General features: G+C 38.3%; 1 protein-coding gene across 3 annotated transcripts in view; it reads right to left on the bottom strand.

Annotated features, from left to right (window-relative positions):
* The window catches only part of necab3 (N-terminal EF-hand calcium binding protein 3), a 98,591-nt gene that overhangs the window by 16,273 nt on the left and 63,968 nt on the right, over positions 1-18,350 (bottom strand). For all 3 annotated transcript variants that reach the window (XM_015364631.2, XM_006639390.3, XM_015364630.2), the window contains 2 exons: positions 10,600-10,625; positions 6,621-6,718 (listed from right to left, as the gene is read on the bottom strand). In XM_015364631.2, coding sequence (XP_015220117.2) covers positions 6,621-6,718; positions 10,600-10,625 — 124 coding nt within the window. The remainder of the gene's footprint in view (positions 1-6,620; positions 6,719-10,599; positions 10,626-18,350) is intronic.

The following is an 18,350-nucleotide window of genomic DNA, read 5'->3' as shown; positions in this document are numbered from 1 at the left end:
AAGCGCTTTGAGAAGCCACCTTTAAAGGCAATATATAAAATAAAGTTTATTATTATTATTATTATTATTATTTGGACTTTTGCCTTATCTTGGATTTCCCATTGGACTCTGTTTGGATTGTTTGCCCCGGACTCACCCCCCAGAACACCTGCGCACCATGGACACGCCCCCCGTTTTCATTCCCGACTCCTGCATGCCTTTTTCCCCGTGTTTTCCTCACTCATCTTTTGTGTCGTCTGCATAGGGTCCAGAAAGAACGTTTTTGTTACAGAATTCTTCATTTTATATTTCCCTTCATGTTAAGTCCCATTAGTTCCCTTTCCCATTGAAAACTGAAGACCGTGTTAAACCTGGCACACTGTAAATACTTCAAATTCCTTATTTCATATCCAGCTGCATTTCAGAGGATGTTCAGAGTACTCTGTCTGAATCACCTCACAGAGCTATGCGTGGAGCTTCAGCAACTCTTCCATTCAGACAGAACCATATGGTGCACACAGCAATACTTGAAAACAAATTAGTATTTTTATAGTGGACCATGCTGTAATAAAATTCCTTTACAATGCTAAAAGCTTACAGAGCAAAACGAGAACAAAAACAACGCCCTAGTTTCTGCCCTTTTCTTCCCTCAGGACTTCAGCAAGGTTACAGCAGCTCCAGGTGATGTCAGTCCCAGTTTGTCATGCTGCCTACACAGACTGCACAGCCAGCAGCATTAGCTACTTAGATAGAGCTCAACAGTGTCACACCAAGAGTATTTTGTTACGATTGCTTCTCATGCAACTTTTGTATAATCCTCAACTTGGTGTATAAACAGCATTGGCTCTGAGAATGCTTTCTCATTAACACTGTTAACCAGGCCATACAATAGTGTGCTCCTCTGTTGACTTTGAAGTATTGTAAAGTCTGAGATCAAGAACCATTTTCAAAGATCCATAAATTTGGATTCTCTTTGCATTTTTAAATAGACTGGCAAACTAAGGAAAAAAGCTCATTACATTCAGGTGTGGGGTTGCAACATGTGTAGACAAACAAAAAAATAAGTGAACTCATGGAAACGCGGGGGCACAAGAATCATACAGTATGTGCAAAAATATCTTGCTTTCGTTCATCTCCAGTGTGTCATCAGTGAAAAGCAGATAAGGATCTTCTGTGTCTCAAAAACTAAGGCCATCTGGGGTGGGCACTCATTGTACTTGTAAATGTTTTGAAAGGAAACCTTTTCTTCAGTGACAGACAGGCCAGGGCAGTTTAAGGGAACTTAAATTTGGATATTTTTTCTCAGAGAAGACAAAGTGAGTGACTTAAAAAGCAATTTCACAACAAAGAAAAAGCCAGTTTGGAAATTAGGATTTATCCCAAGTTTATTCATTGCAGTTTTTGTTGTTTTGACTTCCCTGTTGCTCAATTTCAATTTCTGCATAAAGTGCAATCTGTGATTTCGCTCACTCTCACTATTTTTTTCAAATAGGGCAATTTTTACTGATGTGGTCTTGCTGAAGGCCATCACACTAAAGGCAATGTGAAGACTATTACATTATCTTCAATATGCAAACAGTCCTGTCCAATGTCTGCGTGGAGACATTAGCTTTCAGCAGGTTCTCCTTTATCGTGGTATTTATTTGTGAGCTGTGAGTCCATTCAGAAATTGGAACATACATTAAGATAAGGTAAGATAAGATCACTTTATTAGCCATATACAATTTCTTGCATTAGGAATTAATCTTTTCGCATACCCCAGCTTGCTTTCCATGAGACACAGACACACAGACAGGGAGAGAAGCTTGGGGTTAGAGCACAGGGTCAGCCATTGTACAGCGCCCCTGGAGCAGTTGGGGTTAAAGGCCTTGCTCAGGTGCCCAAGGGAGTAGGATTCCTCTGCCAGCCAAGGGATTTGAGCCGGCAACCTTCCAGCCTCAGGTGCAGATCCTTAGCCACAGTGCCACCACTTCGCCCACAAAAAGAGAGCAACTCCCCGACAGAGAATCCAACCCTGGTCTCCCACATGACAAGTGGGGATACTCAGCACTATACTAACAAGGAAGACAGAGTCTACCAGGAGTCGGGTTTGAACCCACGTGGACATTTGTCTATTGGATCTTAAGTCCATTATAATAGAGGTCCCTCTGAGGGACCTTTCAAGTTCAAAGCCAATTTCCTAGGATGACATGAGGATGAAGCAAGAAGCCCAGTGCTGCCAGTTCTGGAAAGAGAAGATGAAATGCTTTTGTATTCCACAGAGTTGTGTCAGCGAGTGGGTGATAAATGAGGACAATGCTGCAGTGCATCAGGAGAGGATTTATGACTGGAACTTTTTTTCTGAGGACTTTCTGCATCAAAGCTTTAATCGCACCATTTTTAATCTTTTTTGGGGGATGTTTTTAAATTATTTTTCTGTGTCTGAAATGACATTTAATTGGATATATGAAAAGACAGACTAGTGTCCTGTGAAGAGTTTAGTCTCTTCACAGCTCTCTGAGAATAAAGCAGTTACTCAAAACAGATGAATGTATTATTTTATTAGTGTGCAGCATTAGTATCCCAACTTCCTGGCCAAAGGTGAGTTTTATTGTTGTTGAGTTCATGCTGTTAGTGGACCAGTAGGTGTCGTGCTTCCTTTGTGTCAGTATGCCCAGTAAGTTTCACAGTAGGATATACTGTCCTTCAGTTGAGAAACATGTTCCTGATCACTTGGTCATTAAAAATCCCATGGCACTATTTATAAGATCAGCGGTGTTAATCTCGGTGTCCTGATTAAATTCCACTCCAGACTTGGACAGGGTGGCTTCCCTTACATTCCCCCTTGATTCACTTGCTGAAGCAATTTTTCACTCACTGTTGTGTAGTGAGGCTGCTGGTACAGAATGGCGGCCTTGAGTAATGGATAAAGCAGGCCTATATATATAATGCTCTGGGATGCTATATAAATGCAATTATCTTTATTGACATTGTTCCACTTACTTAAGACAGCAACAAATCATATTCTCAATAAATATATTATTTGAAGCAGGAGATGAAACACTGCCTGGAGCTCATTATCAGGAAAAAAACACAATTCCTGAAATTCAGAGGTGATAATTAAGAGCCAGAAATGTTGGGAGGATTCAGAATGGACTTGCTTTTTTGTGACGCTGAACATTGTGCCAAGAATACAGCTGGTAACTAGCAATGTTAGAGTCTCGGAGGATTTCAGATCTGGCTGCATTGACTTTGAAAGTGATAGAATAGGTTTCTAATTAAGGCTTTGTGCATAATTATACAGCACTGAAGCAGCTTGTGAGTATGGATCACTGGCTTCCAAACTCTCCAAACCAGCCTCGCCTGATTGCACGCGCTTGGTGATGTATCAGAGAGAAATTCAGACGCCACATGCCAGCAAAGTGTACAGAAGATGCCATTTTCCCCTTTGTGAAAATTAACCAAAATGTTCGTATAGAATAATATAACACTTTTCCATTGCACTTAGCATGTCTTTGTTTTGTCATATATAACTGTAAAAAAAGAAAAGTTGCTTCATCCAATTCAAGGTCGTGGGGGAGCCGGAACCTACAGTATCCCAGCAGGCAACGGGCACAAGGCAGGATCCACCCTAGACTGGACCCCAGTCCACTGCCGAACAGTCAGATACACACACTCAAAACAGGGCCAATTTTCCCGGAAATCAATTATGTATTATGTAATCAAACCAGTATATCTTTGTACTGTGGGAGAAAATCAGAAAATCCAGAGGAAACTCATGTGAACACAGGGAGAACATACAGAGATAATATCCAGGGTCCAGAATTGAGCTGTGAGGCAGCAATGCTAACAACTGCACCACTGTGCCACCCAACACTGTTTTATTTTTTTCATTTTGTTAAATTCAGCAAATAGTAATTGTGCATTAAAGTGTGCAGAAATATGTCATGGTTAGTTTTGTAACCTGCAGAGGTTATGTTCACTTATTTTCACCTAGAGATTCAGTGAAACATGCAATTTGACCAGGGTTGCTAAAAACCTTTGTATACAAAAGTATATGTATATTATAATCTATCATGCTTTACCATGCTTTACCATGCTTTTACCATGATTGCATTGTGCTTTAATATTTCACTCTGCATTTGCAGTTTCAAAACTACAGTAAAACTTCAGAAGGATCTATACAGTACTCTCACTGCACTTCTCAACACATTCTTGAGCTTGTATTAAAGTTCACTCTCCCTCAGATTAAGTGGTGATAAAATATTCATATAAGAACATTTCTGTTGGCCCTAACATCTTAAAAACAACCAGAAGTTATTGTAATAAAGTGATGGAGGGTTATATAGAGCTTGCTTACAGCTCAAAAAAGTAAGAGTCTTTTTGAAGAGCCACAGGTGCAATAGGAGATGAGAGATAAGTCAATAAAACCTGGTATTTGAGAAGGATGGAGGGAGGCTTGAGGGAAGCTTAACAGAAACCCTTCATAACCCCTCTGCCAAACAGGAAGGGAGATGGACAGCCTGCTAAGGCAAAGATCAAATTATAGATAGGTCCTCTCCAACATCCAGCATCCTGGATACCCCTCTGCATCCTGTACTTTTTAATAAGACTTTAGACCAATGTTGTTTGAAACACAGAATGTTTCTAGTTAATAACAGTCTTCTATTAGTTATTTTAGGCTTGTGTTTTAATGTTCAGACAGATTTCCTGTGTGTGTAAGCACACCTTGCAACACTGTTGTCTTACATTCACAAACAACAAAGACCATGATGTGATTGACTGGGTTGAAACATAGCGAGGGCAGATCTGAATCTGCAACAAACAGCACATGTTTAAATAACAAACGTGTCTGGTTTACATAGAGCTCTCCCACACTCCAGAGCTAGAGAACCTCCTATAGCAGATTAGACAGAAGGATACTGAAAAGCAAACCTTTTCTGCAAGGCAGGACGGAGAGCACATCGGACTCCATCAGTTACTTCTCTTCTCACACCTCCCAGGGCCAGCTCTATACCTGCTGTGTGCCAGACTAAGGACACCCTGCCCAAATGTAAGATCACCCAGTCCTTGTTGTACTTAGCCTATTATAAACCACCACCTGTGCTTTCCCTGTTATTGTAGGCTGGCGACATTTTTTTTACTGCATGGCCCAGATAGCTTTTTTACTTGTTCAACCAGATATATTACATTATGTATTGGTTCTGCATACATCAGCATTTTCAGTACTCTCTCTTGTATAAACTTTCGTGCACCTTGCTTCTGACAGATTTTGTTGACCTCATGATTCCTTCTCCTAATCTGTGAAAACAAATCTGTGCCACTGTCTCAGCTGGGAATCATTAAAATTTGACTTTCATCCTTGGACTAATTAAATACGAAATGAACCCTTCCATTTCTTTCAATGGATGTAAACACAGACACAGTATATTTAGTGATAAGACTAAACACCCTTTGCCAAACAGACCATATCAGAAATGTATTCTGTAAAGTTACAGTTGTAGGAATCATAGCGTTTCCTGTGGGTTATAACAGCACTGTTAACTGATTGTGATTCACCTTTCTAATGTTCATTTACAAATAGTATCTTAGGCACAAATAAGGAAATCAGATATCTTTACAGAAGATCACAATTTAAAGAAATGCTTCTCAAACAATGATAGAATAACTATTATACTGACTGATGTTCAAGATGTTCACACGCTGGTGTTTGCCATGACTCTGAAGAGCTTGCGTTTTCAAGCCAATGCAATCACACACCAAATGTTCAGTGAAGCACAGATATGTGGTATTTGGTATGGCAGGATAAAATCATATTTTGCTCAGAACTGCTTAATTACTAGTCAGAAATGTAAACCCAGCCTCCCAAGTGGCTCAACCTGTACAGGTGCTTGCCCAAGTGCAGGATGAGATCTGAGATCAATCATCCAGGCATTGGTCTGAGCCTGGCTTATGTCACTAGCCGTCTGTGACCAGGATTCCCCACAGTGGGGTGCACAGCTGGCTGAGCACTGCTGAGGGAAGGAGGGGAACAGTTGGCCCAGGCAATGACCCCTGTGGCTTCCTGGATGCTTGCAGCACTGCTGATGAGGGACGTGCCTCTCCTCCACTCAGCACCGAGCCTCTGGGTCAGGCCTGCGGTGCCTGTGATGTGGCTGACAGGTGGCTGGGTGGGTCAGAGAAGAAGGCCCATGCTTTCTCTTTTTCCCTTGTGCGGTCAAGAGAACTATGGTTTTGAGAAGAGACGTAAAAACACACAACTGTCTATTTCACATCCAATGGGTGAAACAAGAATAACTGGCAACTCCAAATTTATGGAAAAAAGATATGTGAATGTATTGTCAATGTAAAATAATAATTTTTAAAGCACATACTGTATAAAGACTTTTTTGGGAATATCATTATGTCATGAAGCTATCATGAAGAAAAATCATATGTAATGTAGTGCAGTGTAATGCTGTAAATGCTGTAAAGTAAACTTTGTTACTGACTTTCTAAAGCTCATGTTCAAAATAAACGAGGCAGTGACATACAATGTTTTTCTTTTTCACTATAATCAGTGTTTTGTCCAGGACTTTTTGTAGAGATGAAAAGGTGGAGCAAGCTTTGTATTTAATCTAAAATAACAGAGTTTTTCTTTCTGAGTCATTATTCCAACTTACCTCTTTGGTTTTGTCCATAGCCTTCAGAATTGCAATATTCAGCTTCTCCAGGGCAGAAAGCACATTTACATACTCCCCAAGGTGCTGAGAGAAGTAGTCTGGGAAGCAAGAGAAAAAACATCACTGTTTTCTTTGCAAAATCGTGTCTTATGAGAAAGAAGGACATCTGTTCAAGATCATCAGCCAGTCTGGAAAGACAGTGGATCTTCCATAAATGTTACATTAATTTAAGAAACTTTTATTGCAGCTATTGCTAGTTTTTATAATATCCATAAGAAGAGTAGGAGTATTATTCTGATTATGTTAGTTGACACAACTACCAATGAGGTTTTGAGCCACACTGTATTATATATGCCCGTGTCTAAAACGGAATCAATTTTTCTCATCTTATACTGTATTTGATGCATTTTGTCTGACTGTGACTAACTAGAAAACAGCAGAGTCAGCTCAAGCCAACAACAGATACAGTCCTGCAGGATTCAAACTCTTCTCTCTTGGATAATCTGCCTGCCAAGGCACAAGTGCTGTGGGGCTCACAGACAAGGCCACTATGTAAAGAACTAGTGGGAAATCATGTTTCTGCTGGTTTGTTTTGCCTTTCAAACAAGAGAAACTGCAACATCTCCTGACATCAGCCATGACTCTTGATGGCCTCAGATGTCTGAATTTATTCACATATTTCCTGATAAGCAGAGTGAATAAAACTGTACAGTATATTTGTCTTATTTGGTTCAGCTTTTATACAAGTTTAAAGTAGTTTGCCATGGTTAAGGTAGAGAAAAGCATGATAAAGAACAGTGAAATAATGGTAAAAGCATGGTAAATACATCAATTGTAATGAACTGTGAAAATACTATGCCCATCTGTCATTGTTACCTTGTGTGTCATGAAAAATTTACAAAGATACACTTTTAGCAGGCAGTCTGAAACCTGATTTAATTGATTTAAGAGTTACATGTCAGTCATTCAGTTTGTTAATTTAATCCACAAAGCTTTATTTACATTTTAAACAAGCTTTGTAAATGTTAGTTTAGTGTTTTTAGAAATTAGAACAAAATGATTTCAGGTCCAAATTCAACATTTGTTCTGTGGACGATTCAGGTGTAGTGGAATGTACAGTAGAGATCGATTATGTCTCAGTATGTTGTTGTTCCAGATACACAATTGTTCATTAAATTATATTAACATATATTTTATATGTAAACTTATAGGATTATATTTTCATACTTCCAACTACCAATTATGTTTTTGGCACTGAGGTAGTACAACAGCAAATCATTACTAAATACTCTAGGGGTTAATTCACAGAGGGATTTTCAAAGTTTTCTGGCCCTGAAGCTGAATTTGCTTTAAAGAAAGTTATTATATAAATATGATTATCCTAATCAAACGGGAAACAAAACAGGTGTGAAAAACAGCATAATTAAAACATTGTTTCACATTGTTTGGGGATTTTAAATGAAATTTGAAAGTCAATGTGTATTGTTTAAAAGAAAGTACAAATGAAAGTATAGTAGATGTAGGATCAAAATCTTTTTTTATTATTGTGGTTGCAAGAATAATTCGCTGAGAGAAATCAATAGAACTGGCAAATCTTGATAAGTGCTGACAATTGAATGTCATTATAGATCATAGGCTTTAGTATTGTATATGTTTTTGAATACAGTACATAAAAGTATTCATGTCAGTTGACACGATATGATTTGATACAAATTTTATACGAATAGTTACATGCTCCCAGCATAGTAAGTTTACAAGTGCCAGTGCATCTTCCTGTGTTCAGTCATCTACTTAACACAGCATATCATAAATTCCTAAATGTAGCTCCATCACTCAGTATCTTTCCTGAGAAATATCTTGGAGTGCAGCATTAATAAAAAAAAGAGAATTTAATTACCAAGCAAGCATTATTGTAAAAGCACTAGAACTGTGATGGATTTCAAAAACAGGAACAATACACAGTAATGCATGTTCTCTCATTTCAGAACCTCAATTGTCTCATTCTAATACCAATTTTGCTTTAAAGCACATATTCACACATTTCTTCATTTACAAAAGAAGACAAGCTGGTTTATGTTTTCAAATTTCTATGTTTTTTCTCCGAATTAAACATTTAATTATTTACGCACATGATCCGTTTCCTGCATTCTTTTCATTGTGATCTCATGCTTGAAGAATATTTTTTTAAATGTTGATTTTTTGTTTGTTTTTAATAGGAATCTGTCACATATCTGGTTTTCATTCCACCAGAGCTTCTAATTAGTGTTGAACTAATCACTTTATTAAGTGAACTGGGCTCCCAAAATCTGTGGCTCTTCCAGATTTTGCTCCAGACTCTATGAAACTTAATTGAACAATTTTCTTAAGCTAATCAGTAATTTTACTTTTAAATTTAAATATCAGAATATTTCTAATTAACTAAAAAATCTGCAACTCTTTAGGCCCCTAAATTAAAGAAAAGTACTAATTAAACCAATTATTGCTTCAAGTCCTTCAACTAAGAAGCTGAGGGTTCAACTCAGACACCTAAATCCTGCAGGCAGGTGTTGCCAGCACCTGCATAAAGGTGCTGGTGATTTAAACTTGCTGAATTGTGGTCCTTCAGGACTTTTGTTCCAAAGTAATTGACCGCTAGAAATCCTCAGACTGATGGAAACTAGTTAACTCCTCATGTCTGGTGCCATAATGGGCCCAGACACAGCTGATGTGTTGGTGGAACGGGAACAAGATTAAATTAAAAGAGGTCTATAGCCTGCATGCCTGGGTGACAGGGTGCACTTCAAATTTTAAATTTTGTTTACTTCTTTCCTGAATCAAAAGGCTTATTTTCACAGCCGAACAAGCTGCCGGGACCCAGATAAGCAAACAGCTTTCTTCTGTGCTCGTGCTGGAATGTTTCTAATTGCAAGTGTATAGTGGTATACAGTGTATAAATTAACTTCTATATTTGACTGTGATGTGCAGACCTGGAGTTCAGATTTATCTCTGCTTTTACCTATCTTGGTTTTCACAGTTCAGGAGTTATTTCCTTTGCTGTTCTCCATCATTTTGATGGAACACAGCCACTGCAAGTCTGACTGTTTTCAGTCCCACTCGGGAGTCTCTGTACCTCACTTGGCTCTAAGAGGCAGCATTCAGAAATGGCTACTGATTCTCTAGAATTTTTGTACTAGAGAGCATAGGGTGAAAAGTAATATTCCTAACAGAAAAACATAACTTATAAATGACTTAAAGTCTTAAGGGGCAAAATGAGACTGAAGTACTTTGCAGATGGAGAAAGGTCAGCTATAAACCCACTGTGAAACGTGTGAGCTACATTTGTAACTGGGCTCATGCACTTCAGGGCTCTGCCATGGCAGAGGAACAGTCTTTGGCATACTGCAATTGCCCACTCTCTAGGGTGTGGTGCTGTGGGTGATACGATCCCATGAGCGACTGGGATCAAATCCTGGCAGGGGCAGCAAGAGCTGTGCTTGTCAGACATTATTATACTACTGGAAAAGAGGTACACACAAATAGGAATATATTAGTTTTTAATCTCATTGAGCTAGCGAGATCATAATTTATTTTATGATTTTGTATATGAACTCCCAATGTTGTGTTCTTAATTCATTTTATTCAATATGTCAATGGGTTTACCACCCATTACTGAACAGGTATTAGAACTGTCTGTAAGAAGGCAGCAGATGGAGGGAATAAAACGGTATCATTTTCAGAGTTCATTCTGTTAGGATGTATTCTTTAACATCATTACACTACAGTTCAGAATCTGAACAAAAAACTCAATTTCTGTCACTACATAAAAGTCATCTCTAGCTTTTAATGGGCACTTGTGAGTGTACATAAATGTATATACAGTATCTTTCAATCTAAGTATGTGATAGTTTGGTACTATGTATTTATGTGTAAATATGTAGTGGAATCACACATCTAAAGCAGCAAAGAACTAGAAAAGTACTTAAAATTGATACAGACTTACCACACAGCTTCTCTGTGTCTAGGTTGCTGAAATGCAATGAGAAAGGGAGAAGAGAAAAAAAAGGTTAATTTAATCCGAAGTGCTTCAGAGGTCGGGCATCTGTTCATCAAAGCACTGTGAAGGCTTTTTCTGCCTGAGATGAGGCCAGACTGTAATGTTTTAAAACTGTGGCACTGTAACTAGGCTTTGGTATGAGGGAATCCAGGTGCAATACTGCTCTGCTTAGCTACCTCTGATTACTGCCCTAGCTTTTTGTCTGAGAAAAAGAAAACTAAAAAGACTCAGGAGTCAAACAGAAAACTCTGGGGGATTGTTTTGTGCACTCTGATAACATTCAAATCTAGTTTCCCACACACATGTTGAGTACATGGTCCAGTAAATCATAGAAATTCAAAGATTTAATTTCTTAGTGGTTCACTGTCTTTATGCTACTCTGTTGATTTGTCTGCTTTGATAATGATTCCTTGAGGCCGTTAACTTCAACAGTGCGCAAATGAATTTTTCTGCCCAAGCTGCGTTGCTATGGTGAGGAAGGTATTGCAAAATTTTCCCCTTGAAATGGTGTCAATTTTTTATTGCTAGGGCAACGTTCCAAAGCCAGTTTCAGTGGAAGATATATTGCAATAGTATAAAAAATAAACAGTCTGAGGAAATTTGGTATCATTGAATATTTCTTCTGACATACTTTCTTGGTTTTAGATTTGGTGATTCTGCAGAACAAAAAGTGTTGCTTTACAATAAGAAGAAATGAAATCCAGTGCTGCACGTCTGACCGCAACACTGTGGAATATTACAATAATGGGCACTAAAACAACGAATACAGTCCAGTAGATCAAAAATATTTAATTAGCAAATTATACTGACAGGAGGTGAGTAGGTGACAGGAGATTGTTCATGTGATGAAATGATGAAATCCAGCTAAGTATTTTTAAACAATATATTACGTCCGTATAATAAGTAGTCACTCTATAGATTAAGAGTTATTCTTTCAAAAACATGATTTTTTTAGACTCAAAATACTTCAGATCTCAGTTTTGAAGGATTCATCTACTGCTGTAAGAATTGGTACTTTTTGTTGACTCTGAAGCATGATGAGATGCTTTTATTATACAGCACCTCATAGATCCTGTTCCTCCTGAATTCCATTGGACTGACTGTTGTGTCTTAATGTAGTAATTCAAACAGAGTAACAGTTTGGAACAGACTGCTTTTGTCACTCACTGAGCTGAATCTTTAGACATTATCATGCAAAAGGACTGTCAATCACTGTTACAGAAAAAGCACAACATCTGCAGTGCAGATCAGCTCAGTTCCTTCCTCCTTTTCTTTTTCCAAGTGAGATTTTTGACAAAATCCTATACCAGATTAGACATTTGAGCAGAAAACCGTGCTGCCTACTTAGGGAACCATGATACGGTTTAATTGGATCGGGACACAATACCCTGTGGAGGGAGTGACAGCTGATTTAGAAATCTATCCAGTGAAACACCCAGGCACACTGGTCTGTTGGTTGTCAAAGATGTCCTGTGAAAGACATATCAGCTCGGCTCAGTCTGACAGCTCCCTTCCCTAAATAAACTCCCAGTTCTCTGATGGCAGCTCCTTTCTGTCACTGTGAGCATGTAGGGAGGCTCTTCTCCTCTCGGCTTTCTTCGTTTTCAAACTCCTGATTCCAACTTACATCTGGAGTCTTGCAAAGTCTTTCTAGCCCAATGGGGAATGAGTCTCATTGGACTGTTTCTCAGTTTTGTTCACGCAGGCATGAACATTATCTTGCATTACAAAAGCTGTCAGTTTTTAGCAAGTTTTGCTTTTTTTTTCCAAGCCAGGAACAATTTTCACATTGTTTTAATTGGTCACATAATTGATTCACATTTTAATTTCTCATTGTTTAGCACAAAGTTCTTCTTTAAAGAGACTGCTCTCACCTTTCAAGCAGCTATGAATGTACATAGCTAAGAGACACATCGACTCACTTCACTACTTAATGACCAAGATGGCTTGTTAAAAACTAGATCAGATTTAGAGTGCTGATCGCAGATAACGATGAAATTAATACTCATCTTTAATAAACCAATAGGTGTAGCAAACAAAGCCTTAGATTTTTTAAAAAAGACTTAGATTTTGTTCTTCTATTTATTCAGATTTTTGCTTCCATGAAACTCAAGTCAACTGCATCCAATAAACATTTTCATTTTTGATTATGAACAAAGGACTGGATTCTGGAAGTAATTACATTTTTGACAGAAAAGTGAGCAAAAGATATTTCATACAGATTTCTTCCTATAAAATAAATCTCCCTTTACTACAAAACATTGAAATGTATATAAACATATAATAGTCTGTTTCAAAACTCCTGTATGAAGTCTCAGTGTCAAAGCACCAAGTACGCAACAATGTATTTTGGAGCACCTGAAATCGATCTGACATGGTCTGAGTCTTGCCCAGGCAACCATCAGATGTGCTTATGACAAATTGTACTTCACTGTCTCAATACTTATGCAGTGAAATGCATTTCTGTTTTTAATTCTGATGAGAGGGTTTGCATCTTGCAATATAGCCCTAGTGGATGGATGTTATGCATTCCAGCTTGTAGGGGCAGCAACATCCTATTGCTGTTTCTGTAACATTTAGTTTTTTATGGGACAGGGTTGTTAGCCTTGTGCCCTACCTCCAGCATGGAGGACCTGGTGCCCGACATGGGACACAAGCCTACAACCCTGAGATTATGAGTCTCATGCTCTACCAACAAAGGTAGGTGGGGCCTCTATAGCCCTTGTAACTACCCTGAAGGTCTAGTCTTCCATGTTCAGTGAATTTAGATACTTTCACCGCTACATTCAGGAAATTGCCTGCAAACAGTTTGGCTCTTATTTTGAGGCTTATAATCACAGCTATATTGTGTTTTCTGTCATCAGATGTGGTTGTCGTCCTTGGATAATCTGGTCTTTGCTGATTGCTTATTCCTCAAGAAGTGTCTTTCATTTTCAAGACATTCTATATTGTTGATTTTGAAATACTCATCTCAAAAAAGTAAAACTCCAAAGGCTGGAGCCAAGGCTATGTATTCAAAATTAATATGACATGGAACAACTGAGAAATTAGAAACAACGGCTAGGCATTTGTCCCACAAAACACAAATTTGATATTGTCCTAATATGGTTAGTCATATAAGGAAAATAATACCCAGAAGCAAGAAACAATAGATGAAATCCTATACTTTTTGCCTCATACTGGTCTTTAGATCTGAAATATGGATTTAATAATTACACAGAAAAAAATATTTCACTATCCTTCCTATACTCACGCTTTAAACTGTACATCTTATGGCCAGTATACAGTAATTTCAAATCCCTATGGAAACATTGATTAGTCTTGTGACATCGTCTTCCAAAGCTGTGTGAGAGGTGGCAGGAAGATAAAGTCAAAGTAAAAGTGTTCTCATTTGTATAATTGTTTTTCAAAATGTCAAAGGGAAAACTTTGTGTGAGTTCAGAACTTCACACAAAATAAAAATGTAAGCATGATTAGCAATGAAATAGTCACCTAGAAAGATCTTCATGGAAGGTATGATTATGTACACATACATACTGTTGCAAAGGGAGGGTTACGAAAATAGTGAATAGCAGAAATTGTCAAGTGGTTTAGTCAACAACTAAAATAATCATAACCCCTAACATGTAAGGATTTCTCCAAGAATATACCCGACTGGTTGGTATAATTGAGACACGTGAATTCTTTATTCACTGGCACAGCTTTGGTGAAAAGAGAAATACTCTAATTCAGACACACTTGGTTAAACAAATATTTATCGACAATTACAATACAAACGTTTCCCTGTGTACATTACAAGTTTACGCACAAGGTGTTTCAGAGACCAATGTCTAGACCACCAGGGAAAGACTTTAGACTTCTACCAAGTATATGAGTCTTAAATAATGCCTGCAAGAGGCCAAAAGAAGAGATAAGATGCCTTCTAAACTAATTAAATTTCTCTAACCCAGATGCCACAAATAAATGGCACCCTATCTCCTTATTCTAAAATGTACCCACTAAGCAGGAGAGGCAGTTTTAATTTTTCACTCAGAAAAAAAGTCCAAGTTCCCAAAAAGCTACAGAATAGTAAGCTCTCTTAGTAAGGATCAAATGCTTAGCTTCAATCAGATGGTCTCGAACAAGGACCTCTTGCCGGGCACACATTTCAAGTTCCTGTCTCCTCAATCTCTCATTATCTGTTTTTCCCTCCTTCCTAATTTTCTTTATATTGATCTGACTTTATATGGTGTCTTTATGGATTGTTGATTGACACTTAATAATTTACTCAGAACTTAATTAACTAAGGTAAACCTTATGATTGCTTTGATCACTGAATCTAGACCCCCATGTCATCTCAGCAAATATCCCCTCTACTTTGAAGCTGGAAATGTTTATACCGCCAGGTGTTACACATTTTATCTAGACTCTTAGAGGCACTTCTTAGTCATCTATACTTATAACAAGGCACATACTTAAACACATGTACGTGAAATGCATTGCTGATGTAATGATTAATTAAATGAATACTCTTTAAATCTATGCAGGATACAGACTATAATCCCTGCACTGTAGCTGTTGGTATCCATATCCCCCAGCAATGTACTATACACAAAGGGTTATGGGTGTATGGAACAAGCTGTCTTTCAAGAACAATCTTTCAAGACACAGCTGGATGAGATCCTGGGATCAATTTTCTACTATCTACCAAATGGGCTAGATGGGGCAAATGGTGTTTCTCAATTGTAACATTTCTTATGTTCTTAAGAAAAGTATTACCCAACATGTCATCGGTTCCCTTTGTACTACAGCAGCTTGCATACAGTGAATTAAGAATTTACCTTTGCATTATGAGGAAATGCTTGATGTTTATTTCATTTGGTTAACTCCAGAATACAGATTTGCAATCAAAGAACTGTAATTGTGACAGGGGCAACTAAATGGCAAAACACGCAACCAGATTACAACAGCATACAATACTGTACAAGCTGAAATAAAAAATACTATACCATAATCTGTTATGGTTTGAAGGAGGGACAATGAACAAGATATTATAGAACCCTGTAGTACAGTTTAATAAGATTCATTTACATTTTGAATATACGTGACCCAATGTATTTCAGGAATTTCACAAAAACTGACTCTGATAATTCAGAAAAAAATTATCTAAAATTTGTGTCTAAATTCAATACTCACTCACTCATACTGTAAGTTGGTTTATAATATATGATTGAGAATTAGCAAGACAGGATGGGAAAAAAACTTGGGACATACCAACCTTCAATCTTTTTTTTTGAAAATCAGATTTGCATTTGGATGAAATGACATTACAGCTTCACATTTAAATGACTTCTGTATTCATTTCTTCTTTCTCAAGCAACAAGGGACTACATCCATCTACTCATTTTCATTAGACCCACATTATCTAGTACAGCATTCGCAGGTGAGCCAGAGCCTATCCAGGCAGCAACGAGCACAAGGCAGGATACAAAATGGATGGAATGCAAGTCCATCACAGGACACACACAGACACAGAAATGCACACGCTCACACCAGGGCCAGTCTTCCTAGAAACCAACTATCCTACCAGTACTTAGGACTGTGGAGGAAACTGGAGCATCAGGGAGAATCCCATATAAGCACAGGAAGAATATACTGTACAAACTCAACACATACAGTATAGCAACACTGGAATTGAACCCAGGGCCCCAGCCCTGCAAAGCAGCAATGCAAGCTCCTGCAACCACTGTGCCACCTAAGATGACATCATAGCATTGCAAATCTGCAGACCACCAAAACATTGAAGTATTACAGCCCTCAAAAATAAAGAAGTCTAGTCAGTACTAGGATCCACATAATGGAGTTTGTGGACCAGTACAGTATGTGGGCACTTCTCTCTATATCAGAGTTTCTTTACCAGAATAGTTGCAGTTTGTTGGCTTGAAGACATCATCCTAGACATGCAGTGTCCAGGTTAAACTCTGGGCTTAAAAAAAATCCCTCCTTAAATTAACTGCAGAAGCAGTTTGTTACTTCTCCACTTCATCTGCTTTGTTACACTGTGATCTGTTGCTCAACAATGCCTGCCATGCATGTCCCAGGTACAGCAGATGCTGCACTTCAGGTGCTGATGAAGTGTGTCTCTTCCCATGTATATAAAATGCTTTGGGATGAAAAGCAGTAATTATTTTTTTTCTTTTTATACCCTTCCAGTTCAGAACTGGCAATTGTTAATCAGCTCGTCGCACTGATGCTTCTCTCATGATTCTGGTTTATGAAATCTTAATTGTAATGCAGAAGGCAGTCTGTGTCACACACTACTGCTGATTGCTAAAAGGGCAGTGTGACCCAGGCCAAGGAAGCACTGGAGCTGTGCTGGTTTGTAACAGAAACTGAATTATTAAACCTTGAATTATAAAATTCTTTAAATAATTAAAGACAGAAGGGGCAAATGTTTTACCCACAACGTTATTAAAAATGTGGGGAGGAGGGGGTGCCAATTGAATGGTTTGCCTAGGGCTGCAGTAGCTGGCAGCCAGCCACCCCTGAAGCTAGTATGTCTATAAACAGACATAACATTGGAATATTTCAACTCAGTGTTATTGACAGTTTTCAAATGACAGGCGCACATACTTATGTCTACAACTTGTGATGCCGTGGCAGTACGGCGACTGGAGCACTCGGCAATCACTGGAGCAGGGATCAGCCGTGTGCCTTGCTCCAGCCTTGCTCTCATTCCGGATTGGAATTTCAAGATCACTGCACAAGCCATGCTACTGCAGTGTAAGTCCACAGGCTATAATACAAGCCCTTGAGCTGAAGACAAGCTGTTGTACCACCTCACTTGCTGCTGTACTGCAGCTCCAGTTGCTGACCTGCAGTCAGGCCACAGGGCTGAAGATAGAAGCCCTAGTTTTAAGGCACAGGTCACTAAAATAATGCCACAGACCACCATGCTACTGTATTAGGTGCCTGTGCCAGAATACTCAGTTTTGAGTATTAGTATTTAGTATTAGTATTTATTCAACTAGTTTTAGTTACATTAGTTTATGAAACTAGCACTGTACATAGTTTACTATAAATAATATATAATAAAGGTTCAATTTGACTTCAAACTTGTGCTGGGATGCATCTTTGGTCAGGGACCCGCCAAGAACCTGTGCAACTGCTGTGAGCTGCCCCATGTGGCATCACAAACTATATACACAGATGTTCAGAGAGTGAAATACTTTCATGATCAAAGCTGCCAGTTTAGACAATCTTTTTTCATTCAAAATGAAACATTCAGAATTCACATATATTGTCTGAAGAAAGGAAATGAGCTTATAGTATTCCTCTGCATTTACAGAAGAGAAGCTGATGACACATTACTGGAGAAAAACAGAGGTGCTTCATCATTCAGAGGGAAAAATTAGAATGGTAACCTGAAGGTGCTGGAGTTCTGACTGTGCAGAGAATCTTTTTAAAGTAATAATGCTTCCTGTCTGCAGTGCTTTCCTTCCACTGGTCCTTCATGATTTCTTTTTTGATAAAAGGACGTCAGCAGGCAGTGTGAGGTGTAGACCATATATTTTATTAATTTCACCTTTTCAGGACATATTATACTGTATAAGCACGCATTGGTAGTTTATCATTCATAAATCAGGAAAGATACAGTATGGCAATAATTTCTGCTTTTGATCTCTGACAAACTACTGCTACTGCTCAATTGGAAAATG

This window comes from Lepisosteus oculatus, chromosome 16 (genome assembly GCF_040954835.1).
Source record: "Lepisosteus oculatus isolate fLepOcu1 chromosome 16, fLepOcu1.hap2, whole genome shotgun sequence".
In the NCBI taxonomy this organism is placed as follows: Eukaryota; Metazoa; Chordata; class Actinopteri; order Semionotiformes; family Lepisosteidae; genus Lepisosteus; species Lepisosteus oculatus.
This window is presented reverse-complemented; position numbering and strand designations above follow the sequence as displayed.